The sequence below is a fragment of the Myotis yumanensis genome, unplaced genomic scaffold (genome assembly GCF_028538775.1).
Source record: "Myotis yumanensis isolate MYYU_CA2020_CCGP unplaced genomic scaffold, mMyoYum1.0.hap1 SCAF_9, whole genome shotgun sequence".
In the NCBI taxonomy this organism is placed as follows: Eukaryota; Metazoa; Chordata; class Mammalia; order Chiroptera; family Vespertilionidae; genus Myotis; species Myotis yumanensis.
Window position 1 is genome coordinate 84,700,294 of NW_027223760.1, and position 25,937 is coordinate 84,726,230.

A 25,937-nucleotide genomic window follows, 5' to 3' on the forward strand; every position below is an offset into this window, starting at 1 on the left:
TGGGTTTGAGGTTTATTCTAGCGACAGCCATCCTATTGGGCTACGCACACGTCCTGTGGCTCCCATGACGGGCGTTGCCAGGCTTTGCATCACTGTTGGCCTCGTGCCACCCGTCTCTGCTGTGTCCCAAGGTGGGGGGGGTTGGGAGGTGCTTGGTGGTGGGTGCCCCTTGCCAGTGCCTTCACCATCCTGTAGCCAGTGGGGCGAAGTGGGCTCCCCTTGTCAGGCCTCCCGGGTCCTCCCAGAGTTGGCAGGACTGCATTCCTCGGGGGCAGAAAGTGCCTGCCTGGTCCTGGGGGTCGACTGGGCCCTCCTGTCGGGGCTGCCCTGGGGTCCCTCAGCCCTGAGCTCGCTCACTGTGGGGCTTCCGTGAAGTGGTCTTGTTTCCGGCATTTACCATGGGGGGCGGGGGGGGGGGGGCAGCCATCTCATCCAGACAATCCTGGCCCATAGCGGGCTCTGGTTCCTGGCGGCCAGTGGAGCAGGGAGGCGAGAGCGGGGGACTCGGGAGGGGCGCGGGGAGGGAGAGGAGCAGGAGACCCAGGTGGACGGTTTCCAGCGACGGGGGGCACCCGGGGCGCACGGCGGAGGTTGAGCGTGAACCCCCTGGCCCCGCGGGCTCGGGTGGAGCCGTGTGCAGGATGGAGGACACGCCGCCCGCCAGCACAGCTGCTGACAGTCGGTGCTCCCGCCCCGCCCGGTCTGGGGGACAATGACGGTCTCCCTGAGCCTGGCACGGCGGTCAGACCATCGGGAACGAAGGCCGGCGTCCTGGGCGGGGCGGGCGCTGCCGGGAACCGGGCGGCCCCCAGGGCGGGAGGGAGGGAGGGAGAGGAAGGGCGGGCGGGGCACTGACTGTCCCCGCCCCTGGTTGCTCGGAGCCGGAGCCGGAGGCGGTTGCCATGGGGACCGACCGAGGACCAGCCAATCACTGCGGAGCTGCGGGCCCGCTCACCTCTAGGATGGAGGCGCTCGCTCCGACCGGACCCGCACAGGTGGGGCCGCGCAGCTCCCCAGAGCGCCCAGCCCCCTGACACTTCCAGCTGCTCCGCCCGCACCCCGAGTTCTGGAGACCCCGCCTCTCCCCGACCCGGCCGAGGTGTGATGCCGCCCGGGGTCCCGCCTCCCGCCGCCGCCAGCCCCTGGGCCGCGAGAGGGAGGGAGGCAGCTCTGCGGAGACGTCCGCTCCGGGAGGGCGCCCCCGGGCGGGAGGACCCGCGCTCGCAGTGCCTGGCGGCGCGCACGCTCATTTGGGCGCCGGCGGGCGGGGCGGCGTGACGTCACCCACTGACCCCCCCAGCCCCACCCCCACCCCATCCCGGGCGAGGGGCGGTGGCCTCCCAGGCTCCACGCGACGGACGCACGGAGGCACCGGGACGGAGAGACGGGCGCGCGGCCAGGCCATGCCCGGGGAGGCGGCGCGCGCCGAGCTGCTGCTGCCCGAGGCGGGCGGCCCGGGGGTCCGCACAGGTGAGGCTGCGCGCTTCCCGCGTGCGTCCCCGCCCTCGGCCTTCTATCCCTGCCCCCCGCCCCGTGTCCTTGCGACCCCTGAATGCTGACCCGCCCGCCGCCCCGGGACTGCGGGAAAGGGCGGGGGGCGGGGGGCGGTGCTGACCGAGAGTCCCGACCCCGGCGTTCCATTGTTGCGAGGAGCAGTGCCTGGGCGGGTCGGATCTGGACGGAGGCGGCGGTTCCCAGCTGACCCTGGGTCTGGGGACACTTGTCCCCCACTTGCCTGCAGGCCCCTGGACGGCACTGGTCCCGGAGGGAGGAGCAGGAGGGAGGCCAGAGGGCACCGCGGTCGGGGGGCGGGGGTGGCCTGGGGGTCAGGGCCAGGGGCAGTTTGCCACAGGCAGGCCTCGTCCTGGGCGGCCAGGCCGGTGCTGGGCTCCCGGGCCAGGAAGACCTGATGGGGCCGGCGCCCCGCTGGAGGTCAGCCATGTGCGACTCAGGGCCAAGGGCACCTTGCTGCAGGCCGGGCGCCTGGGGATGGGGCCGTGCCGGGTCCGGGGCTTGGCCTCCTTCTGAGTCCAGAAAAGGGAACAGGGCTGGTGTCCCCAGACCCAGAGCCTGGTGACCTTGAACCAGTCACTCCAACCTCGACCTGGAGGCCTCCCCACACTGCAGCCTTGGCCCAGCTCCACCCTCCTGCTGCCTGAGGCCTCGGGCGATGTGGGTGGGTCAGGGTACCATGCCGGGCCCAGCCTCAGGCACCCGCCCTGCCTGCCACACCCACCTCAGGTGCCGGGTGTTGGTCACACCCCAGTGGACCCAAAGGACCCCCCTGGCCCCCCGGCGCCCAGCAGTGTGGCCCAGGGCCGGGCCTGCTGCAGGCGGATGGGCACCGGGCAGGGCCACCTCGGAGCTTCGCCTCAGGTCTGGTGGACACTTCCCTCTGCAGACAGAAAGCTGAGGCACAGGGACCCTACCCGGGTGGAATGTTCCAGAGCCCTCTGACCCCGGAGGTCACGGGAGGGACGGGCAGAGGGTCATAGGCAGGGGGCCGCGTCATTGCTGCCAAGCACCTTGCAGAAAAGCAGGGTGCCCGTTTGTGCCACAGCTGCGCCCACACACGGACCCGGAGCTGGTTGCTGTGGTCAGACCTCGGAAATGCTCCCCGACATAGCGATGACCGCTCCCCGTCCCCCTCCAGGCGGCACCCCTTCCTGGGGGCGCGGGTGCCAGCCCTCCTCACGCCCTTCTCTCTCCACAGACGGGTCCGCGGCCACGACTCCCAGAGGGGACCGGCCTGAGCAGTGTGCCCTGACCCCTGGGCCCAGCCCCCTGGACCTCACCTTCCTGCTCAGCAAGCCGGGCGCCCGGCCTCCGCCTGAGGGAGCCAGCGGGGATGTGGGGCCTGGCCGGGCGCTCTCAGCCTGGGTGGTCCCCATGGAGGGGGGCCCCAGCCCAAGGCCCCCCGAGGTCCAGCCTGCCGAGCGGCCTCTCCCAGCCACCCTGGAGCCCCGGATTGTGATGGGGGAGGAGACGTGCCAGGCACCCCCACTACCCTGGGCAGCCCCACCACAGCTCAGGGACCCGGAGTGGGGGCCTGCCAGCCTGCACTCCCCCGCGTCGTGTTCTCGGGGTGACCCTCCTGTGCCTTTTCCTGCCCCAGACCCCGATTCCTATTTCACGCCTCCTTCCACTCCCAGCGAGACCCCTGCCTTGCTCCCCAGCTCCGGGCCCTGCAGGGACGTCCAGGCTGAGGCCAGGCCCGTGGGGGACTCACCGCCCACCTCACCCTCAGGCTCCTATGTCACCGCGGACACAGAAAGCTGGGCCTCGTCCCCGTCCCCTTCCTGCTCTCTGAGCCTGGCTCCCGAGGAAGGGCTAGGGGTGCCCTCGGGCCGCGGCTTCTCCCCACCCGGTTCTGAGACCCTGGAGCAGGACTGGCCCCCCGCAGGGTCCCCGGGGTCCTCGTCCCCTGAGTCCAGCCTCTCCACGGACAGCAGCTCCTCCTGGGACCAGGAGGGCCACTTCTTCGACCTGGATGTCCTGGCCCAGGACCCAATGATCCCGGCCGCCCTCCTGCCGTTCCGGGGCAGCCTGCTCTTCCAGGTGGAGGCGGTGGAGGTGACGCCCCTGTCCCCCGAGGAGCAGCAGGAGCAGGAGCCAGAGGCTCCGGCCGCCGACGGGGACGGGGCCAGCGAGGACAAGGACGACAGCACCTTCGCCTCCTCCCTGCAGTCACTGTCCGACCTGTCGGTCACCGAGGGCGTGGACGAGGCCTTCGCCTTCTGGGACGACACCTCTGCCGCCTCCTCGGACCCCGACTCGGCCTCCTACCCTGGAGCAGATGACGAGAGACTGTACAGCGGGGAGCCCCACGCGCAGCCCACCGCCGCCCTGCAGGACGGCCCCGTGGTCTCCGAGGGAGACGTGGGCACCTTCGTCCCCGGGGCCGGCCCCGCTCCAGGCCCCGTGTCCCCGGTGGCCCTGGCCCAACACACCCCGAAGGAAGCCTCAGGGGTCACAGAAGTGACCTCTCAGGCTGGGTGGCAAGGAGCAGGCCTCATCGCTGGAGCAGGGCCCGTGCCCAGGGCCACACCTGGGTCCTGGCAGGAGCGGGCCTACACCACCCCGGCCCCCGAGCCCAGGACTGAGCCCCAGACCACGCAGGGGGCGGGCAGGGCACCCAGCCCAGTCGCTCTGCAGGCCCTGAAGGCAGATGCAGGCGGGGCCCCAGGGACCGAGCCCATGGCCTCCGCGGCCCAGGGGGCAGCTCGGGGGAAGGACATGGGCTGCACTGAAGACCTGGAGCCTCCGGACCTGGACCAGACGAACGAGGGTGGCCGGGAGCTCGCTGCAGATGCAGGCCCCCCCAAGCCTGCCTTGGAAACCCCAGACACCCCTGAGCCCACCACAGAGGCCCGAGACAGACCTGAACTCACCTCAGAGGCTCCTGACTCCGCAAAGATCCCAGACCCCCCCACTTTCACCCCGGAGATCCTGGAGCCCACTGCGAAGATCCCAGACCACCCATATACCCCCACAGAGGTACTGGGACCCCCAGGCCTCTCCAAGGAAGCCTTGGGCCCCCCTGAGCCTGCCTCTGAGACCCCAGGCCCCCCAGAGGATGCCTCCGAGACCCCGGACCCCCCTGAGCCTGCCTCCGAGACCCCGGGCCCCCCAGAGGATGCCTCCGAGACCCCGGGCCCCCCTGAGGATGTTTTGGAGGCCCCGGACTCCCCAGAGCCTGCTGCAGAGACCGCGGACCCCCTTGAGGATGCCTCCGAGACCCTGGACCCCCCTGAGCCTGCTACAGAAACCGCGGACCCCCCTGAGCCAGCCTCCAGTGGAGAGGAAATAGCCAAAGGCCTGCTGGCGGGCGACAGGGGGGCCCACCTGCCTGCCGGTGTGGGAGTGGAGGCCCCCGGGGCAGGAAACCAGGGGTACGGAGGCTTGGAGCCAGCACCCCAGGGCGCTGGGAAGGCTCCTGGGAGCAGCTGCCCTGAGGGTGGGCGGGTGCAGCCCCAGAACCCAGCAGAGGGCGGAGGGGGCCCCCTGGGCCCCAGGCTTCTGTCGGCTGTGGCTTCCCAGTCTCCATCAAGGGCTGTGCCCAGGGCGGGGAGCAGCCGCCCGGAGGAGCCCACCCCCATGTCTTCACCACCCTCCTCCAGGCGGGAGCGGGTGCGAGGTGTGGGGGGTGATGAGCAGGCCCAGGCGGCCCCCGGAATTCCCAGCCCCTCCCCACTGCAGCCCCAGGATGGGCAACCAAGGCGTGAGCCCTCCCTGCCCAGGGTCCTCGCTGGGGCAGCCCTGCCCCCCGCAGCGGCCCCTGTCCCCTGCCCCTGCCAGCGTCCGCGGGAGAGCTTGGGGGACGGGGAGGACCTCCCGTCGCCCCAGGCAGGAGCCCCACGGGCCGCTACCTCCTCAGGAACCAGGAACCACCCCCGGGAGCCCAGGCAGCGCGTTGGCCTCCCGCCCCACCCCTCCCTCAGCCCCAAGGTGACCCCCGCGGGGGGCCTCCATGCCAAAGACACAGCCTTGCGGCCCCCACTCCCCTGCCAAGTGCCTCCTGGCTCCGGGCCCCGGGGCCCCGCCAGCCCTCAAGGGCCCCCAGCCACCCAGCAGCAGGACGAGCAGGACAGCCTGGAGGAAGGTGAGGGGGGGGGGGGGGGCGGAGCTGCCCACCAGGGGCAGAGGTGGGGGGTGGGGGCAGGCGAGAAGGAAGGGCCGCCTCACCCCTCCCCCGTCTGTCCCCAGAGCCGCCTCCGGCCCCTGGCAGCTACTCCGACAGCCACGGGGAGTCGTCGGGGGAGCCAGAGGAGCAGGACCTCTCGGGACCCCAGGCCCCTCAGGGCCCAGCCCAGGTGCCAGCTAAGGGGGTGCATTTGGGGGGCAGGGGGCTCCACACCCATCCTGGGTGCTCAGACCGCCCTCCCCCAGGCTGCAGCCAGTGGCACCGAGGAGACTGCAGCCAAAGCCAAGCAGAGCCGCAGCGAGAAGAAAGCCCGGAAGGTGGGCTGGGGGCTGCTCCCCTGGGGCGGGGGGCTGGTCAGACAACCCCCACCCAGGACTGGGGGCCCCTCCCACCACCTCCCACCCTGGGGTGGTGAGTCCCATGGGGGTGGGCGTTGGGGTTCCTTCTTGAAACAGCCGGGCCCCGTCAGCCCGCGCCCAGCACCGGCTCCCCAGACCTGAGCCCGCCACCGCCCCCAGGCCATGTCCAAGCTGGGCCTGAGGCAGGTGCAGGGCGTCACCCGCATCACCATCCACAAGTCCAAGAACATCCTCTTCGTCATCGCCAAGCCCGACGTGTTCAAGAGCCCGGCCTCCGACACCTACGTGGTCTTCGGGGAGGCCAAGGCCAGCAGCGTGGGCAGGGGGGCGGGGGGGGGGGCAGGGGGGGAGCCCAGGCGTGGCGCTGACGGCTGCCCTGCTGCGGCTGCAGATCGAGGACCTGTCCCAGCAAGTGCACAGAGCTGCCGCCGAGAAGTTCAAGGTGCCCGCGGAGCCCTCCACCCTCGTCCCTGAGTCGGCGCCTGGGCCCCGGGTGCAGCCCGAGTATGAGGAGGAGGAGGAGGAGGAGGGCGAGGAGGAGGAGGAGGTGAGGCCTGGGAGCAGGTGGGGGTGGGAGGGGTGGCTCTGGCTGGATGGGCAGCCCAGCGCCTCCTGTGCCCCCAGGCGGACGAGGCGGGCCTGGAGCTGCGGGACATCGAGCTGGTGATGGCGCAGGCCAACGTGTCCAGGGCCAAGGCCGTGCGGGCGCTGAGGGACAACCAGAGCGACATCGTCAACGCCATCATGGTGAGGCCCGGCCCTTCAGACGCCCCACTGGCTCTGCTGGGCCCCCGGCCTGACCCTCCCATTTCCTACAGGAGCTGACCATGTAGCCACTGGCCAGCCGGCCCCCCACCCCCAGCGCTGCTGCTCAGCAAACTTCCACCCCTGCCCCGCGGCCCTCAGCCAAGCGGGTGAGGCAGGACCTCCCGGAGCCCACACCCAGGACGGTGGTCCCGCCCCATGTCCTCCCCCATGGGATGGGGCCTCCATCCCGCTGTTCTGGGGTGCCCAGTGGTCCCCAAGATTATAGGCAGTCTGGTCACTTGGCTGTGGGCAAGGGGTGGGCCAGGGGACTGGGGTTCCATAAGAACACCAAGCCTCGGGCGGTTCCCACAGGGGGGTTCCTACAGGAGGGGGTTCCCACAGGAGCTTCGGGAAGGAGACGCTACAGGAAGGCGGCCCTGGCTCCTGGTGGCCTAGCTCCCAGGGTCACCGTCCTCGCCACACCCTCCCCTCCAGACAGAACACAGGGAACCTGAGGGGGGTTCCCATCCCAGCACAGGGTGTACCGGTGCCAGGGTAAGAGGGTGGGGGGACCCTGAGCAGAGGAGAGGCTCCTGGCTCCATAAAGCGCAGGGTTCACTGCGCAGGTGGGGCTGCAGCCTCCCGGCTCCCTGCTCGCACCATCAGGGTTTGTGGAGCAGAGGCACCTGGGAGGGGGTGGCCGGGGCTTCCCCACACCTCTGCAGTCTCCAGGCTCCCCTGGGGTCACCCCACTGCCTCCCGCACTCGAAGGGCATGGATGGGAGGCTGAAGCCCAGGGGCTGGGATGGAGGGATAAGGGGGACACGTTTGCTGTGGACCTTGGGGGCCTGAGCGAGAGGCCGTGCCCCTCGGCGCCTGGTGCCCACGTCCCTGCAGCGAGGGCCTGACATTCACATCCGCAGGCGCCCGGGACCCCTGTTCCTGGCCCCACGTCCAGGAAGCAAAAGCCCATCGGGTCCTCCCCACAGGCTGGCTCAGGAGCAGCCCAGCTCCCGCGGGGCCCAGACCGCTGTACCCAGCCTGGGCGGGAAGGGGGGAGGCGTAAGGGCCGAGGACACCGGCCCCCACAGGATCACAAACGCGCTGGCAGCAGAGATAAAGTATTCACATTGCAGCAACTTCTTTAAGGTCTCTGAGTTTCGATAGGAACGTCATGTGCAAAACCACCGCTGTCCGCGCTCCGCGGGCGGGTGCTCAGCAGCCTCTGCCCGTCTCCTTCACAGTAGAGGCCCCGCACCCGGGCCCGGCCCGGCCCTGGCGGGGAGGCGGCCGCGGCCGGGTGTCAGGCCGAGTCAGGGTCCAGGCTGCAGCCCAGCGCCTCGATGTCGTTGCTGATGTCCGAGATCATGCGGTCCCACTCGTCCCCCTCCGAGGGCACAGACTGGTCGTCGGAGCTGCCAGCCACTCTGTTCCCGTTGGAGGTGGAGGTAGAGGCAGAGCTGACGGCCCTCCGGTACCGCCCAAAGCTGTCGGTGATGATGCCGCGGCCGTCCTTCACCCCGATGGTCTCCAGGAAGTTCTCGAAGTGCTGGCTGTCCTTCTCGGGGATGAAGGGCCGCAGACCTGCGGGCACACCGCAGCTGACCCTGCCGTCCCACAGGGAAGCCCCAGGTGGAGGAGGGACAGGAGGGGCCGAGCAAGGCACCCCCCTGCCCAGCTGGGCTCCCGCCGCGCCACCCCTCCCTCATGGACACGACGAGATGCTCTAGCTGCGGGCAGAGCCCGGGACCGGAGCTTCACGGTCCCTGCCAGCCAGCCTGTTCTCGAGGGTCCACAGGAGACACTGCAGGTCCAGGGCCCATCCCTCAGCTGCAATGGCGTTTTCACTCACCCAGCGAACTCCTGCTCGCCTGACCTGCCCGTGCGCCCCGCCCCCCCCCGCCCCCCCCCCTCCCCTCACCCAGCAGCAGGAACTTGCGGCTGTCCCCGTAGAGCCGACCTGCCGTGCGCCGCCCCCCCCACCCCCCACCCCCGGGGCTCACCCAGCAGCAGGAACTTGCGGCTGTCCCCGTAGAGCCGCCGCAGGTTGATGCAGAACTCGTGCACGGAGGCCCCGTCGCGGTACTCGTGCAGCAGCGCCGCAAACTGCTGGATCTCCTGCGAGGACAGCTTGGTGCGCAGCTGCGGGGAGTGGGTGGTGACGGGTGGTGACGGGTGGGGGGGCCCGGCCCAGAGCCACACCCCCACACACACCCCCTCCTGGGGCTGGCCGGGGCGGACGCCTACCGTGAGCATGTAGTCCTGCAGCAGCTCCGCTGCCGTGGCGCTCAGCTCGCTCTCGCTGGCCGTCTTGGCGTGGGGCGCCGTGGGCACACACTCGGGGAAGGAGCTGCGAGAACATGGCCCCTGTACCTGCACCCGTGACACCGCAGGGCAGCGGCGGGGCCAGGGGCCTGGCGCTGGGGCCAGAGCAGGGCAGGGGCGGGGGGTGGGGGGGCCCGGGTGCTGGGGCCAGAGCAGGGGCGGGGGGGGGGGGGGCGCCTGCTGTGGAGCAGGGGCGGGGCGGGACTCACAAGCTGCTGGCGTCCGCCTCGTACGGCTCCTTCAGGTCCACTTTGGTGGAAGAGTCATCTGTGTGGGATGCAGAGCAGAGACCGGCTTACGGGAGGGCAGCCACGCAGGCCCCGCTCTCCCAGGACCACGGGACAGCGCTGGGCATGGCCGGCCCCGGGCAGAGCACGGGCTGGGGACTCCCCTGGGGGCCTCGTGAGGTGGGGGCGGCAGAGGCTCCCACCAGCAGACTGCCCCGTGCCCAGCGAGCACCACAGCCGCCCACGCGCGGGGGAGGGACTGAATCCGGTCCTGCAGCTGCCCTGTCCCACAGCCGAGGGCTGAAGCCATGATTAGCGGGTCCCCAGCGGGGACCAGTGAGCTCCCCGAGGACAGACAGGCCTGGGAGCCGAGACCTCCAGACCAGCCAAGGGCCTGGTACCACTGCTCCTCAGGACACAGCCGACAGTGGCCTAAGGTCTGTAACACGAGGGACCCTGAGACATTGTGACGTGCAGGGACCGAGAGCTGAGGCAGAGGCAGGTGCCAGGGGCTGTGGGAGCAAAGGCAGGTGGTGGGCAGAGGAACGGTCCTCAGCCTGGACCGTGGAGATGATGTGGGACCGGGAAGAGCTGGCTGAGCTCTGACCTCGCGGCCTGTCTGGGTGCACTGTCTGGGGCGGGCCCTGCGATGGGGGTGGGGGGGTGGGGGCCGTGGAGGAGATCCCTGGTCCAAGCCATGAAGGCAGAGAGAGCCCAGAGCGATGAAGGTAGGAGCAGCCTGTCCCTGGGCCGCAGGCGAGCTGGCAGCGCCCAGACGGGCAGGGAGATTGCTGGGCTCTCACCCAGGCAGCGAGGCCACCCTGAGCCTGGGCCTGAGCCGCCGGGTTGGGTGACCTGTCAGCTCCGAGCCCAGCACACGGGCTCCGCACAGAGGCACCCGGGCTGCTGGCCTCTCACTCACAGAACCCGGGCCCCCAATAAAGAGGTTTCAAAAGCAGAGGGTCTGGGTGTCACGTGAAGGTCTGGTGAGCACGGGAGCGCGTGGGTCTCTGAGAGGCACTGAGTGTGACCTGTGGGCGGGGCCTGAGTCTGGCTGTGCGTGTGCGTGTGGGCTGGGGTCACCTGAATGCTGTCCTGGTCTAAGCTTTGGGGCTCCTTCACTGCCCCCCGCCACCACCCCAGCAGCCTCTGTCCTGGGAGGGAGGCGCCCACAGCCGCTCGCAGCCCTAGTGCTGGCAGCCCCCCCGTGGTCTGACTCAGGTGAGGTGACCTCAGCCACCTGCGGTCCCAGAAAAGAACCCCAGCCCCGAAGTGATGCCGGAGCCACTGGCTGGCCTGGGGGAGGGCAGGGGAGGGCCAGTCTCAGCTGCGCCTGCAGGGGCGTCTGGAAATCAAGGCACTGGCTCCAGCCCGAGGACCCGGCCGGGGCGGCGTGCCCGCGGCGGCAGAGCCCTGCGGGAGGGGCCCTCGCCCCCCCGCGCTCACCGCTGTGCAGGGACAGGTGGTGTGTGGGGGTGGAGGCCCCGTCGAAGATGGCTCTGTCCAGGAAGTCGATGGTGGACTCGGTGTACACGATCTGGAAGACCTGCCCGAGCAGCGAGCACAGCTCCTCCGCCGCCACCTGCGGGGGCAGAGCGGCACCTCCCTGGGCGGCTTCCGGAGGCCCGGCCCTCAGGCCTCTGCGCCCAGGTGGCCAGCAGCTCCTGCAGCTCTTCCCACGGCCCTGCCAGCTCCGCACCCGTCCCGGCCTGGGGTGGGGCTGGGGGCAGCACTCTCAACACCAGGCCTCACCCGCCTGCAGCTGCAGCAGGCCCAGGACACGGGGTCTCTAGAGGGGCCTCCAGGGCGGGGCCTGTGAGGCGACCGTCGCTGGGTCCCCTCCATCTCATGGAGCGGAAACGGGACAGAGGAGTGCCAAGGGTTCCCCGGGGCTGGCAGTCCTCCAGTGGCTGATGGGGCCCCAAACCCTAACTGGCCACCCCCAGGCACCCTCCCTCAGGGCACAGCTTGGGGCACAGGGAACCAGCCCCCATCACACAGGGCAGGGAGCGGCGATGCTGGGAAGAGAACCCCCAGCACAGCCCAGGAGGCACCACTCAGTGTGACCTGGGGCCTGAGCCAGGGTGGGTGGGGCCAGCTGGGGGGCGCCTGGGCCAGGTGTGAGGGGGGGGCCGGGCCAGGTGTGAGGAGGGGCCGGGACAGGTGTGGGGGGGGGGCCGGGCCAGGTGTGAGGAGGGGCCGGGACAGGTGTGGGGGGGGGGGACCGGGACAGGTGTGAGGAGGGGCCGGGACAGGTGTGGGGGGGGGGGCCGGGCCAGGTGTGAGGGGGGGGGCCGGGCCAGGTGTGGGGGGGGGGCCGGGCCAGGTGTGAGGGGGGGGCCGGGCCAGGTGTGGGGAGGGGCCGGGACAGGTGTGGGGGGGGGGCCGGGCCAGGTGTGAGGGGGGGGCCGGGCCAGGTGTGAGGAGGGGCCAGGACAGGTGTGGGGGGGGGGCCGGGACAGGTGTGGGGGGGGGGGGACCGGGCCAGGTGTGAGGAGGGGCCGGGACAGGTGTGGGGGGGGGGCCGGGCCAGGTGTGAGGGGGGGGCCGGGCCAGGTGTGAGGGGGGGGCCGGGCCAGGTGTGAGGGGGGGGGCCGGGTCCCAGGGCTGGGCTCACCTTGCTCTCCGTGGCCAGGACCACCAGGCAGCAGGCCTCCACGGGCCCCACTCCACTCTCGGACAGGGAGCCTGTGGCGAGGCCTCTGGAACTTTCCGCACACAGACTCTGGCTGGGGGAGATGCCGGGGTCCTGGGCTGAGAAGCCAACACGGTGGCAGGTGAGGGCAGGCGGGGCCTCCACAGCAGGCGCTCGGCGGCCTGGCTTGGCTCAGGGGACACGCCCCGCGCCTTCCCCCACCTGCTCTCAGCAAAGACAAGGCCAGGCGAGCAGCCCCCTTCCACGCCCACCGAGGCCCCCACGTGACCGCCCAGAGCCCTCGCAATGACGCACCAATGGCTGAGCGGACACTGAACTGCTGGTTCAGCCTCTCTGATCACAGGGGGTGCTGGCAGGGCTCCCCTAACATACGGTCCTGACGGGGGGAGCGCAGGCCCAGGGCGGGGCCAGGGCAGGTCGGGGACCGAGTCCAGGTTGGGGCCCAGACCAGGAGCCCTGCCCATGTCCCTGAAGCCCACTGGGTCCGACCAGCTGGGGTGTCTCACATCTGCGGGCGGCGCCGACCTGGGACCCCACACACCTCGGGGCAGAGGCTGTGTTCGACGGGCAGCTGCCCCAGGGGGGCCGAGAGGGGGCCCCACTGCCAGGAGAGGCTGCAGAAGGTCCGAGTCCCCTCGGGGGACCACGCAGATCCCACAGCTCGAGAGGCCCTGAGGGTCTGGCCTCACCTCTGCACCCAGCTTTGGAGAGCCGTGGGCCAAGGCAGGGCCCCCCAGCCTCAGGCTGCCCACGTGGGGCCCTGCCAGGCCTGGGTGCCACAGGACACCCGTGTCCGGGAGGGGGCGGCCCTGGGCAGAGCACCAGCTCAGAGCCAGTGGCCAGACCCCACCCCTGCCCCTCGGGACCTCCCGGGTCCTGCCCTGCTCGGCCGAAGCTGACGCAGGGACAGCAGCCGCCTCTCGGTTTCTCGGGCTCAGTGGCGGCGCCGCTGACCGGCGTGCAGGAGCCGTCTGTCTCCAGAGCCTCCAGGCAGACTCGCTCCTCATCGGAGACCAGGCCCCCCTCCACTCGCCCAGGCCTGCACCCCCCTCGCCCAGGCCCCCCCTCCACTCGCCCAGGCCCGCACCCCCCTCGCCCAGGCCCCCCCCCACGCGCCCAGGCCCACACCCCCCTCGCCCAGCCCCCCCCCCACGCGCCCAGGCCCGCACTCCCCTCGCCCAGGCCCCCCATCCTGCGCCCAGGCCCCCCCTCCACTCGCCCAGGCCCCCCCCGCCCCACGCCCAGGCCCCCACCTGTCTTCAGGACCACCAAGTGCGAGGCGTCGTCCCGCACGTAGGACACGGCGGCGATGTCGTGGATGGGCACCCGCAGGATGGTGTCCTCGCCGTCCCGCCAGGCCAGCTTGACGTTGTAGGCCGACAGGCTGATGACCGCGTCGTGCTCCTGCGTCAGGTGTCCGGGCAGCTGGTGGGCTCTCTGGAGGGGACGCGGGCGTCAGGTCGCAGAGGGCAGAGGCCTGAGCCCCGCCCGCTGCCCCTGGGGCTCCCGAGTCAGCCTCGGCCGCGGGGCGTCTGGGTGTTTGGAAAACACTAATTGTGAGCAGCAAGCACCTCGAGGAGCACGTCTGGGGACAAACGCACGCTCAGACCGAGGAGCCAAATGTGGTGGCACCGGGTCTGACCGTGAAGGCCCAGCTCAGAGGACCAGGAGCTGCTGCCAGAGCGTGAGGGTCAGAGGTCAGGGTGAGGAGGTGACGCAGGCCGAGGGTCAGAGGTCAGGGTGAGGAGGTGACGCAGGCCGAGGGTCAGAGGTCAGGGTGAGGAGGTGACGCAGGCCGAGGGTAGGGGCGGGTGGAAGGAGGGTCACCTTGGCGTTGTCTATGAAGTGCAGGATCTCAGTCCGACTGGACGGGTTCAGGTACCCTGGGATGGACGTTAACTGACCTAAGTACTGAGCGAGACAGGGAGAGGCCGTGAGAGGGTCAGCCAGCGGCGCTGCCCGGCTTCACGCGGTCACAAAGCCGGTCGCCGCACCACGACCCACACGCCGTCCCCGCGGGCGGCCACGGAGAGGCGCCGACGGCGATGTGACTGCCCACGACTGGGTGGCCACGCCTGTCTCCCGAGTGGGGAGTGGGCTGAGTGTGACCGGCGCGTCCGGCGTCCCCATCTCCCACTCGCACACGCAGGTCGCTGTCCCAACAGGGGACCTGGACGCCGTCCCTGTTCATCAGGCCGAGCCCAGAGGTCCCCGTCCTGCCTCACAAGAAAACCCCACAACCTGACAATCAACGCATCTTCTCGGTTCTGGGGCCACCAGAGAGCAGGGCACAGAGGTCACAGGCCCCACAGGCCGCCCCCCCCCCCCCCCCCCCCCCCCCCGCACAGGAGGGAGCTACCACGTGCTGAGCGCTGGCCTGGCCGAGGCTGAGACCAACGCGGAGGGGCCAGGCGCAGCAACGACAAATCAGGGGAAGCGCTCCCACGGGAAAGACCCGGCAGGTCACCCCTGAGGCTCTGGGAGCAGCAGCCGGGCCTCCCGTTCCTCCTTTTACAAACTGGCAGCCGCCCCCTGAACGCAGAACGAACTCATTGGCACCTGCACAGGGTCCTGCTGGGACCGGCGTGTGTCCAGCTGCGTGTCCGCCCTGAGCCCGTCTGTCACCAGCTCCGACCCGTGGTGCCCACAGCACGGCGCCCGCGTCAGCACAGGAACCGGCCTTGCTTGACTACCCGAGTGGGGCACCCAAGTGTTCGCTTTAAGCCAGGGGTCCTCAAACTTTTTAAACGGGGCCAGTTCACTGTCCCTCAGACGGTTGGAGGGCCGGACTATAGTTTAAAAAAAAACTATGAACAAATTCCTATGCACACAGCGGCAGCAAAAACACCCGGCGGGCCGGATAAATGTTTTCGGCGGCCGCATGTGGCCCGCGGGCCGCAGTTTGAAGACCCCTGCGTTAAGCGACGGGAACGGCGTGTTCTGAGCTCCGGCCCCGGCTCCCTGACCACGGCGTCTCCTTCCTTCTCCCGCCTCCTGAGCTGCACTGTTGCTCACCTGCTCCCACCGAGTTGGGGGTCCATCCAGTGCCCCGGGCACAGGCTTTGACACCCCGAGACCTGCGTCTGGGCTGTGCCCACCAGGCAGGCAGCCCTAACCCTTGACAAGCCGAGCAGCGCTCACCACCGTGGGGAGAGCCTGGAGGGGCCGACAGGAGCCCGGCGCTGGGCCCCAGCTCCTGGACAGGGCCCCCGGCGGGGGCGGGCGGGCGCACTGACCTTCACCTCCTTCTCGATGTAGTCGCTCAGCAGCCGGTCGGGCTCCACACGCTCGGGCAGCGACAGCACCACCGTGTGCAGGGGCCGCCGCTCCGTCACCTTCTCGTGTGCCTTCTTGTCTCGGCTCTTTTCTCCTTTGAGGAAGACCCGCTTGAACGGCGACACGAGGCCAGGCTGCGGGCAGAGACGGCAGCGGCTGGAGCCATCGCTGGCACAGGCTCTGCGAGAAGTGGCCGCGCTGGGACCGGGGCTGTGCCGACTCCAGGAGGAGGGCCAGGCACCATGCGGGGTGGGCCGGGCCTTCACCTGCTCTCAGGCACTTGGCAGGTCAAGGGCCGATTCCCAGCGGCCAGAAGAGGGCGGAAAGAGGAGACTCCCCTGGACAACACAGGCGCAGCGTCTCCCAAGCCTGGGCTCACTCCCCTCCAGGGCCTGAGAGGCAGGCAGGTCCAACATTTATTAAAACTCTCATTGAGCCCTAACTGGTGTGGCTCAGTGGATAGAGCATCAGCCTGCGGACTCAAGGGTCCCGGGTTCGATTCCGGTCAAGGGCATGTACCTGGGTTGCGGGCACATCCCCAGTGGGGGGTGTGCAAGAGGCAGCTGATCGATGTTTCTCTCTCATCGATGTTTCTAACTCTCTATCCCTCTCCCTTCCTCTCTGTAAAAAATCAATAAAATATATTTAAAAAAAAAAAAAACTCTCATTGTGCCGGCCGGGTGGCTCAGTGGTTGAACGTCGACCTATGAACCGGAAGGTCAGGGTTCGATTCCTGATCAGGGCACACGCCCAGGTTTCGGGCTCCATCCCAGTGTGGGGCGTGCGGGAGACAGCCTATTAATGATTCTCTCTCATCAGCGATGTTTCTATCTCTCTCTCTTCTCCCTTCCTCTCTGAAAATTCAATAAAAACATTTTTAAAAATATATATATATTTTATTGGTTTTACAGAGAGGAAGGGAGAGGAATGGAGAGTTAGAAACATCGATGAGAGAGAAGCATCGACCAGCTGCCTCCCGCACACCCCACACTGGGGACCAAGCCTGCAATCAAAGTACATACCTTTGACCAGAATCAAACCCGGAACCCTGCAGTCGCAGGCTGACGTTCTAGCCACCGAGCCAAACCAGTTAGGGCTAAAACATATTTTTTATAAAGAACTGATAATCTCTTTTTAATGGAATAAAGTGTTTGTAGCCCTGCAATTACTCATCTTCACTCAACAAGCATTTTTACTGGGCGCTCAGGTTCCTCATCACCAAAATGCTCTCGTAACCTTTGACCCCAAAAGACAAAAGGACGCACTTAGCCCGGAAGGAGCAGGACACTCTGATGGGGCCGGGACCAAAGGGAGCCTCTGTCGGGAGCTAAGGGGCCTCACCCGCCCTGAGACCTGCAGGTGCGTCCCCACCGAGCCACGGCGTCCGCCCCAGGCACCGTGCCGGCGTCTCCGCTCCCCGCGCGGGCGGCAGGGACAGAGCTCCGGGCGGGGTCCACGCTGTGGGTGCGCCTTCTCTGACCTCTCTCCGAAGTCATGTTCCACCTCAGATCTGGGTCCTCGCTGACCGAGAGCCCAGGCCCAGCAGCTGACACCCGAGCCCTCATTCCCGAGCTCAGATGCACAAGCCCAGTGGGCACACACGGCTCCTCGCCTCGCCGCCGTCGGCCCGGAGACGGGTTCTCAGTCCCGGAACCCCCACCGCCTTCCAGAGCCGGGCCCCGGGGGACCCCCTCCGCCAGCACCCACCTCGCCCTCCATGGCCCCGCCCCGGGGCGTCCGTGGGGAGACTCCGCAGGGGAGCGGGCGCCCCCCTCTGTGGGCAGGCACTGTGCTCCCCAGCTCCCTTGGCCGACTGGGCTGAGTTACGGCCACATGGTGACCCTCCCCCGACACTGGTGACGGCCCGGAAGGACGGAACCACAGCTTCCGTCTGCTTCCAGCTCAAAATAACGACAGGAGGCAGCACCCGGCCCCGGGGCCCATCCGGAAAGAGCCGTCACCCACGCGCCCTCAGGACAAGTGCACGTGCGCTGCCTCCTCACATGTCTGGGGGTCTGGGGCCCTGACCCACCTTCTCCTGGGACCGCCGGTCCCCACCTGCCCACCTGTCTCCGGCCACCAGCCTGTTTCTATCTTTGAAAACTTTGTCCTCCGGAGAGCTACCTTCTGCTTCATCGCTGGCAAATATTTCCCTTGACTTTTCTTTCACGCAGTTGATGTTATTAGACCCTTGGTCACCACCCTCCCGCCTCAGGGTTTTGGGGGAACAGGGAGGAAAGCTTCCCGTCCCCCAGGTCGCTGAAGGCCCACCCATGTTTGTACACAGATGGCCAGTCGGTTTTCACTCACGTCTGACCGACTGCGGCTCACCCTGCTGCCCACTGGGCGCACAGACCCCCCGGCAGCGGCCCTCTCGCCCCTCGGCCTCATGGGGAGCAGAGCCCCTCCCGTTCCTGCGGGATCCGCGCCCGGCGCCCGGCTGTGGGGCACCCTCCTGTTTTCTCAGGTTTCCTGGGGTTCTTCCCTGTTTGTAACACAAATGAGCGGTAAGTGGTCTGGTTCCAGAAAAAGCCTGATTTTTATTGGGGTCACATCATAAATTAACTCAGAGACGGACACCAGAAGCGAGGGCACCGCAGTCCCACACTGCTGGTCGGGTCAGGCCTCGCCAGGCGGGTCAGGACCCTGAAGGCCGTGCTGTCTGCATGACGCTCACAACTGCCCACAGCCCAGTGCACTGGACACCATGGCCAAGGCGCCGCCGGGCTCCCTGCTGGGACGGACGCATTTGCATCACGCACGTAGTCAGACCACAGTGAACTGTGTGTGGCACGTGCCTCGAAAGGCACCAGGAAGCCAGGTGGCTGATGGACGGGCAGACACAGGATAGAACAGGCGCCGCCAACGCTGATGGCAGATCGAGGTGGCAGGCGTACGGGTATTTGCTGTAAAATTCTTTCAACTTTGATGATTCAAGATTTTTCATAACAAAATGGGGGGCGGGGGTGAAAGAGCAGACTGGCTGCACACTCCCCGCCCAAGCAGGGGCTGGAGACTCCGTCAGGGGCAGGATCTGGAGCGAAACCTGAGGTGGGTCTGCCATCGAGGGCAGTGCAGGCGGGCCTGGGCTGCTGTGTGCACGCAAACAGGAATGTGCCAGCTCTTTCGAGTGACACACCAACTGGGGTGGTGACCGTCAGACACAGCCAGACCGACGCATTTCCCGGCAGGTGACCGCAGTCTGTGCGAGGCGTGCAACTGGTAACCCGTGCCCCGCGTGCAGACGAATATCCGGGACCACACCAGCTACGGGGGCAAAGGTCATGACACAGGAGGCATGGCAAGTGTTTGGGAATGGCGAGCATGGAATCTTAAACTGCAGAAGGAGTAATGGAGCCAGATTAGCAAAGTTTCTCTTTCCTCTCACAGTAACAACACAGGAGAACCACACCGCCCACCTGGGTCTCCCTGAACAGCAGCGACACCCGGTCAGGCCGACCTTCCTCGCATTTCGGACTCAATGCCTTCCCTCCTCCTGGGCTACCAGCCACCTGCAGTTCACCACCCTAAGCCTCAGACAAAAGCCCAAATCCACCCTCCCACTTAGCAAGGATTCTTTTCACCGCACGCGCCTAATCTAATTATCCCACAGACCAACGCTCGGCCCGGGAACCTGTAACGTGTGGGAACTGGGGAAACTGTAACGTGTGGTCCCGGGAACCTGTAACGTGTGGGTCCCGGGAAACTGTAACGTGTGAGTCCCGGGAACCTGTAACGTGTGGGAACTGGGGAAACTGTAACGTGTGGTCCCGGGAAACTGTAACGTGTGGGAACTGGGGAAACTGTAACGTGTGGTCCCGGGAAACTGTAACGTGTGAGTCCCGGGAACCTGTAACGTGTGGGTCCCGGGAAACTGTAACGTGTGAGTCCCGGGAAACTGTAACGTGTGGGTCCCGGGAACCTGTAACGTGTGGGTCCCGGGAAACTGTAACGTGTGGGAACTGTGGAAACTGTAACGTGTGAGTCCCGGGAACCTGTAACGTGTGGGAACTGGGGAAACTGTAACGTGTGGGTCCCGGGAAACTGTAACGTGTGGGAACTGTGGAAACTGTAACGTGTGAGTCCCGGGAACCTGTAACGTGTGGGAACTGGGGAAACTGTAACGTGTGGTCCCGGGAACCTGTAACGTGTGGGAACTGTGGAAACTGTAACGTGTGGTCCCGGGAACCTGTAACGTGTGAGCACTGCTCCCGGTAGAAAACAGCCCTTGAATTTCTACCCAAATGACAGGTCCAGTCTCCGGCCCTCTCACTGGGACTCAGGACGTCCAGTGTACATGAGGAACAGCGCTGCCCCCACAAGGAGGCACGGGATCAAGCAAGACTGCGCTCAGGACAGCACTTGGGAGCAGGTGGTCCCACCGCTTTCGGTCACCCGGGCCTGTCTGGGTCGATGGAGACCTGTCCCAGCCCAGGGCCACCACTCCAGACTCCGGTCGCATCATCGGGATGTCCTGGACTTGCTTCAAAATCACCTGCTGCCCGTTTCTAACTCTCTATCCCTCTCCCTTGCTCTCTGTAAAAAATCAATAGAATATATTTAAGAAAAAAATCACCTGCCGCCCTAGCCCAGCGGGATAGGGGACCAGAGATGGGGGACCCGCAGCTGACACCCCTTCCCTCCAGGGCGTGGAGATGGGTCTGCCCCCGTCCTCGGGCGCCTGCGTGCACCCCCTGGGCTCCTGGTCCAAGTCTCCTTCAGATAAGGACGCAGGTCCTGTGGGATGGGAGCCACCTGACGACCTCATTGAACCTCCATCACCTCGTTAAAAGCCCTCTCCAAACACAGACCCATGCTGAGCTGCGGGGGCCAGGCTTCAACCCCGGAACTCGGGGGCCACGTCCAGCTCAGCCTGGGAGCAGGGCTGGCGGAGGACACGGGTGAGCCAAGCGGGCACGCGCTGACGATGGTGAGCGGGCCCGGGTGGCATCACACGTTCTCTCTCAGGGGGGGCTCGCTGTCTTCATAACAGAGGTTCCTTCCTCGCTCTTATCAAAGCCCGTTTCCCACGGCCCCGCCTGCCCTGAGCTCGGCTGCGGGTCTGCGGCCCTGAACTCAGGCACGTGCACCGAGGGCGCAGTCAGCGCCAGGCGGCGAGCTCATCGTTCCAGCGGCTCTGGGTCATGGCGGCCCCACGCGTCTGACACAGGAGCACTGGCCTTCCTGACGCTGCGTGTGAGCAGCTCACTTTCCAAACAAAATGCCCGGCCCTCTGCCCTCTCCCCGGCACCAAGCACATCAGCGGCCGAGATCAATGCAGCCGACCCAGACTCAGCCCAGAGCGACCAGGGCAGTCGGGCCACTATCGCGACAGCAACTGCAGGGACAGGAGGCTTGTGGGAGGCACCAGTTCCCTACACTTTCATTCACATGCACGTGTTTACACACGTGCTCACCTGTGGAGGTGAGTCTCCAGCTCACACCATCCAACCTCCTGGGAGCTGGAGTCACTGAAGTTTGTTTGTTTATTTTTTTTGGTTAACCCCTAGAGTGCGGGGAGCTGCAGTGTCACTATTAGATGCTAGTAGTTCACTCTTTATTAACAGATGGCACCTAAGTGCAGAAAACAAATGTAGTAAAGGTTTCCTTAAGGTTTTGAATATGTAACTTCAATTAATTGCGATTCATAATTTTTTCCCTAAACTGCTGTAAAACCAGCAAAAATGCCTTGGCAATTTTAGCATAGTTCCTAGGATATTGGTTGGCACTCAAAGGGTTAATCCTCACCCCAGGGTATTTTTCCACTGATTTTTAGAGAGTGGCCGAGAGGGAGAGGGAGAGGGAGAGGAAGTGAGAGAAACAATGATGTGAAAGAGACACACTGACTGGGTGCCTCCCGCACACACCCTGACCAGGGCCAGGAATCGAACCTACAACCCAGGTTCATGCCCTGGACCAGAAACAGAACCGACCACCCTGGGGTGGACAGGCTGGTCTCTAACCACTGAGCAGCTGGCCAGGGCTGGAGTCACAGAAGTTTAACAGGCGCTGGTCTAGGCCAAGCTTCCAATCCTCAGGTGAGCTGGCAGGTCCCGGAGGTGGTGACCTGGGGCCATAACCAGGGGATCTTCTCCCTACTTTTTAAATGGAAATTCTCAGAAAGTCACCAACGGAGACCGAACAGTAAGTAACGAACACCCACTGCCGAGCATCCAGCTGTCTCCCTCCCCCTCCAGCTTGAATAACACTCATCGCACAAATCACAGAATTCCGCCTGTAACATCTCAGCATGGACGCCCCTCAGATCAGAACAGGACGGAACAGAAATACTAAACACAACACGACTAACAGTAAGCCCTCGTCACCACCTGAGACCCAGCCCTGCCTCCCAGGCACCTCACCCTCCTCTTTCTCATGTGAAGACGGCGAATAAACTAGATGGACACAGGGATGTGTACCGTGTTCAGACTGAAATCCTGGCCACCAGCAGGGCGGCTGCAACCAACAGCAGCTCAAGCGGCAGAAGCCGGTGTGGCTTCCACACAGTGCCATCCGCCCGGCTGCGATCCTCGACTGAGTCAAATGCTTTTGTAAAAACGTACCCAACCCAACCCAAGTGTACACCCACGTTTCTTACAAAAAGGAGTTACATCCTGACAGGACAGTGTCAAACGCACAAAACTGGGGTTCGCTTGGGAAGGAGGCAGGTGTATTCTCCAAACCACAAATCAGGACGTGTGGTCTACAAGGCACCAGTCACTGCGGAAACTGCACGCAGCAGCGGCCCCAGCAGACTTCTCTGTCCCCACGCTCACCTCACCCCGCAGGCTCCTCCTGCATCCCCACGAGCGTCTTCCATGGGACATGGCAGGGGTTCCAGTTGCCCTCCTCCCATGTGCCAGGGGAGCCTGAGAAAGGACAGGACTGTACCTGGGGCCACTTTATATGGAATCTACTGGGTTCTACTGGTTCTCTGGCAGCTTCCTGTCCTGGGGAATTAGGCCATGTTAGCACGAGCCTGAATAACTGCTTGACAAGCACCAAGACAAGTGTCTGGAGACCCAAATGAGCCTACCACCCACACCGTTAAAGAGTTAAAGCTGCATTTTTAAAAATATATGTTTTTATTGACCTCAGAGAGGAAGGGAAAGGGAGAGAGTTAGAAATATCAAGGATGAGAGAGAATCATCTATTAGCTGCCTCCTGCACACCCCCTACTGGGGATTGAGACCGCAACCTGGACATGTGTCCTTGACCGGAATCAAACCCGGGACCCTTCAGTCCACAGACCAATGCTCTATCCATTGAGCCAAACTGGCCAAGGCAAAGCTGCATTTTTGAGGACGCTACCTTGGGAAGAGAATTAAAATGTCCAACAGGCGCCCTAACCGGTTTGGCTCAGTGGATAGAGCGTCAGCCTGCGGACTGAAAGGTCCCAGGTTCAATTCCGGTCAAGGGCATGTACCTTGGTTGCGGGCACATCCCCAGTGGGGGGTGTGCAGGAGGCAGCTGGTCGATGTTTCTCTCTCATCGATGTTTCTAACTCTCTATCCCTCTCCCTTCCTCTCTGTAAAAAATCAATAAAATATATATGTTAAATGTCCAACGGGCCTGGCTATGGTGGCTCGGTGGATTGAGTATCATCCCCTGGACCAAGAGGTCCCAGGTTCGATTCCTAGTCAGGGCACATACCTGGGTTGTGGGCTTGATCCCCAGTAGGGGGTGTGCAGGAGGCAGCCAAACGATTATTCTCTCTCATCATTGGTGCTTCTATCCCTCTCCCTTCTGAAATCAATAAAAATGTATTTTTTTAAAAACGTCCAACTCTACTTTCATGAAGTTATTGTCATTACTTCTGCTGTTTCAGCTTGAACCTGTGTATGTGGTTTAGTTCACCACGATGAAAACGACATCGCCTGGGGGAGCAGAGCGGGAAGGTTCCGCCGGCTGGCGACCCGCACGGGCAATAGGCGAAGTGAGTGTGCTGGGTGCTGGCTGGATAGGAAGCCGCGGCCCAGCGCCCTGGCCGCCTGCGGGAAAAGGAGCTGCGAGGCGCCGAGAACAGAGAAAGCGCTCTCCGGCTCAGGCAACTATGTATCCTCTCCCGAGACAACGCCTCCCCTGGTGCACACGAATCCATCAGGGACCTCTCCTGCCTGGATCTCTCCACTGGCCACAACTCCCAAATTCTTGAGTTTTACTGGCTTTTCACTTCTATTCCAAAAGCTCAGGAATGTCTGTGTCCCTCAATATTGCTAAAGGGCGTAATGTTTCTACCAAAGCTGGTAGAAGATTCTAGAAGAAACTCAGCCAGACCCATCCTTCCTGGGTGGGTGCGAACCCGGCAACTCTCCTGAGCAAGGAGGGAGAGTTTGGCCTGAGGCCTGGTGCTCTGCCGGGCGGGCCACCTCCTGTGCAGGCCCCGGCCTACCTGGCGCTCTGGGCCGGAGGGAGCGTGGCCTCAATTCCCTCCAGGGCCTCCTACCAGCTTCGGTCCCCAGCTCTCCTCCTCCGCGGTGGGCAGCCTCTCCGCAGACGACCGCTCCAGGCCGGGCCGCTGGCTTGGGCGTCCTCCACACTTAACCAGCTTTGTAGGGAGCTGGTCCCGCACTCCCGTCCCGCTGACACAGGGGGGGCAGCACCACCTGCCCGCCCGCCCCTTCGCACGCACCTTTGCAGAGCGGGCACCTTGTCCGGCAGGTGATGGACCAGGGGCACAGCGGGCTCTGACCTAAGACCACAGGGCTGACCAAGGGCTGCTTAAACTTCAATATGTAAGTGCACACACGCCACACTTCCTACCCGTGGTTCTCAACCTTCCTAACGCCGCGACCCTGTAATACAGCTCCTCATGTGGTGACCCCCAATTTCATTGTTACACACTGAACATAAAGCACAGTGATTAATCACAAAAACAATATGTAATCCTATATGTGTTTTCCGATGGTCCTAGGCGACCCCTGTGAAAGGGTCGCTCGACCCCCAGGTTGAGAACCTAGACCAACGTGGTGGGTGAGACGCTCCGAAGCAGGTTATAAAGCCTGTGTTGGAAACTGACACATCTCACCGACACCCACTTCCCGGGAACGGCGGCCTACGCTGCGCCTGTTCGGGCTCCGCGAGAGGATGCGCTTCTGTATCAACTCCTCGGCCCGTCCTCAGAGCCACACCTTAGAGACCGCAGAACCGAGGAGGCTCCGAGCCACCGCGTCCAAAACCCGACTGCGAAACGCCGCGGCCGAGCCCCGGGAGGCAGCTCAGCCCCCGCCGCGGCCGAGCCCCGGGTGGCAGCGGGAGGGAAACGCGGTCGGGACGCTGTGCGCTGCCCGCGGGGCTCGGCTTCTGGCTCCGCGCGGCGCCAGCAACTTGAGGACATGAAGCGGCAAAGGCTCCGCACATCACGGACCCCGCCTCCGAGGTCCCCATCCCGGACCGCGCAGCCCCGGTCCGCACGCCCGGGTCAGGCCATGTGCGGAGCCTGAGTTTAGGGGAACCACTGGCCGGAAGGGGCGGAAAGGCGTGGCTCCTTCCTCCCCCGCCGCGCCGGCCGGCAGCGGACCCCCTACCGGCATTGTCCCGGCGCCCTCCGCCCCGCGGTCCGCTCCGCCGCCCGCCGCCCGCCGCCCGCTGCCCGCGCGCTGGGCTCCGCACGCCGTACTCCCGGCCCCGACCTCCCTCCCCGGCCGCCCCGCGCCCGCGCTCCCAGAGCGGAGGGCGGCCCGCGGGAGCCTCCCGGCCCCCAGCCCGGCCTCCCGGCCCCCAGCCCGGCCCCCCGGCCCCCCGCGGACGCACCTTCTTGCCCTTCTTGCCCTCCTCCTCCATGTCGCCGCGAGCGGTCCCCGCGGCCCGGCCCGCCCAGGGAGCCCCGCGCCCCCGCGACCGCTACATGCTCGCCCGGGCCCCGCGGCCGCCGCAGCCGCGTTCCGGCGCTGCCCGCCCGCCGCCCTGCGCTGTCTCCGCCCGCGGCCGCCAGGGGCCGTCCGCACCCCGCACCCTGCACTTCCGGGCCCAGGGCTCGGCCCCGCCCCCCGCACGCCCCGCCCCCAGCCCTTAAGGGCGGCGGGATGGCGTCCGCCCTGCTCCGGCCGCGGGAGCGCGTCTGTCGCGCCCCTTTCCCGCCCCCAGCCCGCCCATGGCCCCTCGGGGTCGCGGAAGCAGCTTCAGTTTTTGGATTCCGCCGCCATTTCTACGGCAGCCAACTTCCCGGCCTGCCTCGCGCCCGGGGAGGCCGACCTCGGGCAGACGCGGTTGGAGGGCGGGGCCGGCAGGGAGGGCGGGGCTCACCGGAAGGGAAGGAGGGGCCTGGGGGAGGCGGGGCCCGAGGGAGGGAGGGGCGGGGCTCCCTGGGCGCGACAGGAAGTGAGGGGGGACCTGGGGCGGGGCCTGAGGAGGAGGGGCGGGGCCAGCTGGAGGGGCGGGGCTAACCGGAAGGTGAGAGCGAGCCTCCTTTTATTCGTTACCGGGCTTGTCAAACCTGTCGCCTTCCAACGCAGAGGCGTCTGCCTCTCTCCTCAGAGTCCCCGGCCCTCCGCGTAGGAAGCCAGTTTCTAACCACACCCAGGAAGCTCCCGAGGTTGCTAACTCACACGTCCGCACCGCACCGCACACATCGTGGGAGCTAACAGCCAGCAGAACCGGTGCTTTGCCCCTAACCACATGGCCGAGCGGAGTCAGGCAGCGGGCCGCTACCTGCCACTAAGCCACGCCTCTGTCGGCACGAGCTCTGCAGCACAGACCGTGTA

At 66.2% G+C, this 25,937-nt stretch overlaps 2 protein-coding genes across 2 annotated transcripts; one reads left to right on the forward strand and one right to left on the reverse strand.

Annotated features, from left to right (window-relative positions):
• The first annotated feature begins 1,337 nt into the window (after positions 1 to 1,337).
• NACAD (NAC alpha domain containing) lies at positions 1,338 to 8,625 on the forward strand. The gene is made up of 8 exons (XM_070424876.1): positions 1,338 to 1,470; positions 2,714 to 5,602; positions 5,707 to 5,813; positions 5,890 to 5,961; positions 6,163 to 6,309; positions 6,395 to 6,550; positions 6,628 to 6,750; positions 6,822 to 8,625. The coding sequence occupies exons 1-8, from the start codon at positions 1,404 to 1,406 to the stop codon at positions 6,834 to 6,836; spliced, it is 3,576 nt and encodes a 1,191-aa protein (XP_070280977.1). The 5' UTR covers positions 1,338 to 1,403; the 3' UTR covers positions 6,837 to 8,625.
• Positions 7,868 to 25,168, reverse strand: CCM2 (CCM2 scaffold protein). Its single transcript, XM_070424877.1, has 10 exons — positions 24,988 to 25,168; positions 15,195 to 15,368; positions 13,786 to 13,869; positions 13,212 to 13,395; positions 11,920 to 12,056; positions 10,749 to 10,884; positions 9,285 to 9,342; positions 8,998 to 9,100; positions 8,754 to 8,892; positions 7,868 to 8,334 (listed from the first exon to the last, which is right to left on the reverse strand). Exons 1-10 carry the CDS (start codon positions 25,015 to 25,017, stop codon positions 8,054 to 8,056), a joined length of 1,326 nt encoding a protein of 441 aa, XP_070280978.1. The 5' UTR covers positions 25,018 to 25,168; the 3' UTR covers positions 7,868 to 8,053.
• Between the last annotated feature and the right edge of the window lie 769 nt (positions 25,169 to 25,937).

What these genes read in the sequence shown, in the direction of transcription:
- NACAD (XM_070424876.1), top strand. Translation starts at nt 1,404, where the DNA reads ATGCCCGGGGAGGCGGCGCGCGCCGAGCTGCTGCTGCCCGAGGCGGGC. An exon ending in GCAGGACAGCCTGGAGGAAG is followed by an intron (nt 5,603 to 5,706) that starts GTGAGGGGGGGG and finishes GTCTGTCCCCAG; the next exon opens with AGCCGCCTCCGGCCCCTGGC. An exon ending in CCCCTCAGGGCCCAGCCCAG is followed by an intron (nt 5,814 to 5,889) that starts GTGCCAGCTAAG and finishes GCCCTCCCCCAG; the next exon opens with GCTGCAGCCAGTGGCACCGA.
- CCM2 (XM_070424877.1), bottom strand. Translation starts at nt 25,017, where the DNA reads ATGGAGGAGGAGGGCAAGAAGGGCAAGAAG. An exon ending in GAGGCGGACGCCAGCAGCTT is followed by an intron (nt 9,101 to 9,284) that starts GTGAGTCCCGCC and finishes ATGTTCTCGCAG; the next exon opens with CTCCTTCCCCGAGTGTGTGC. An exon ending in CCGCAAGTTCCTGCTGCTGG is followed by an intron (nt 8,335 to 8,753) that starts GTGAGCCCCGGG and finishes GTGTGCCCGCAG; the next exon opens with GTCTGCGGCCCTTCATCCCC.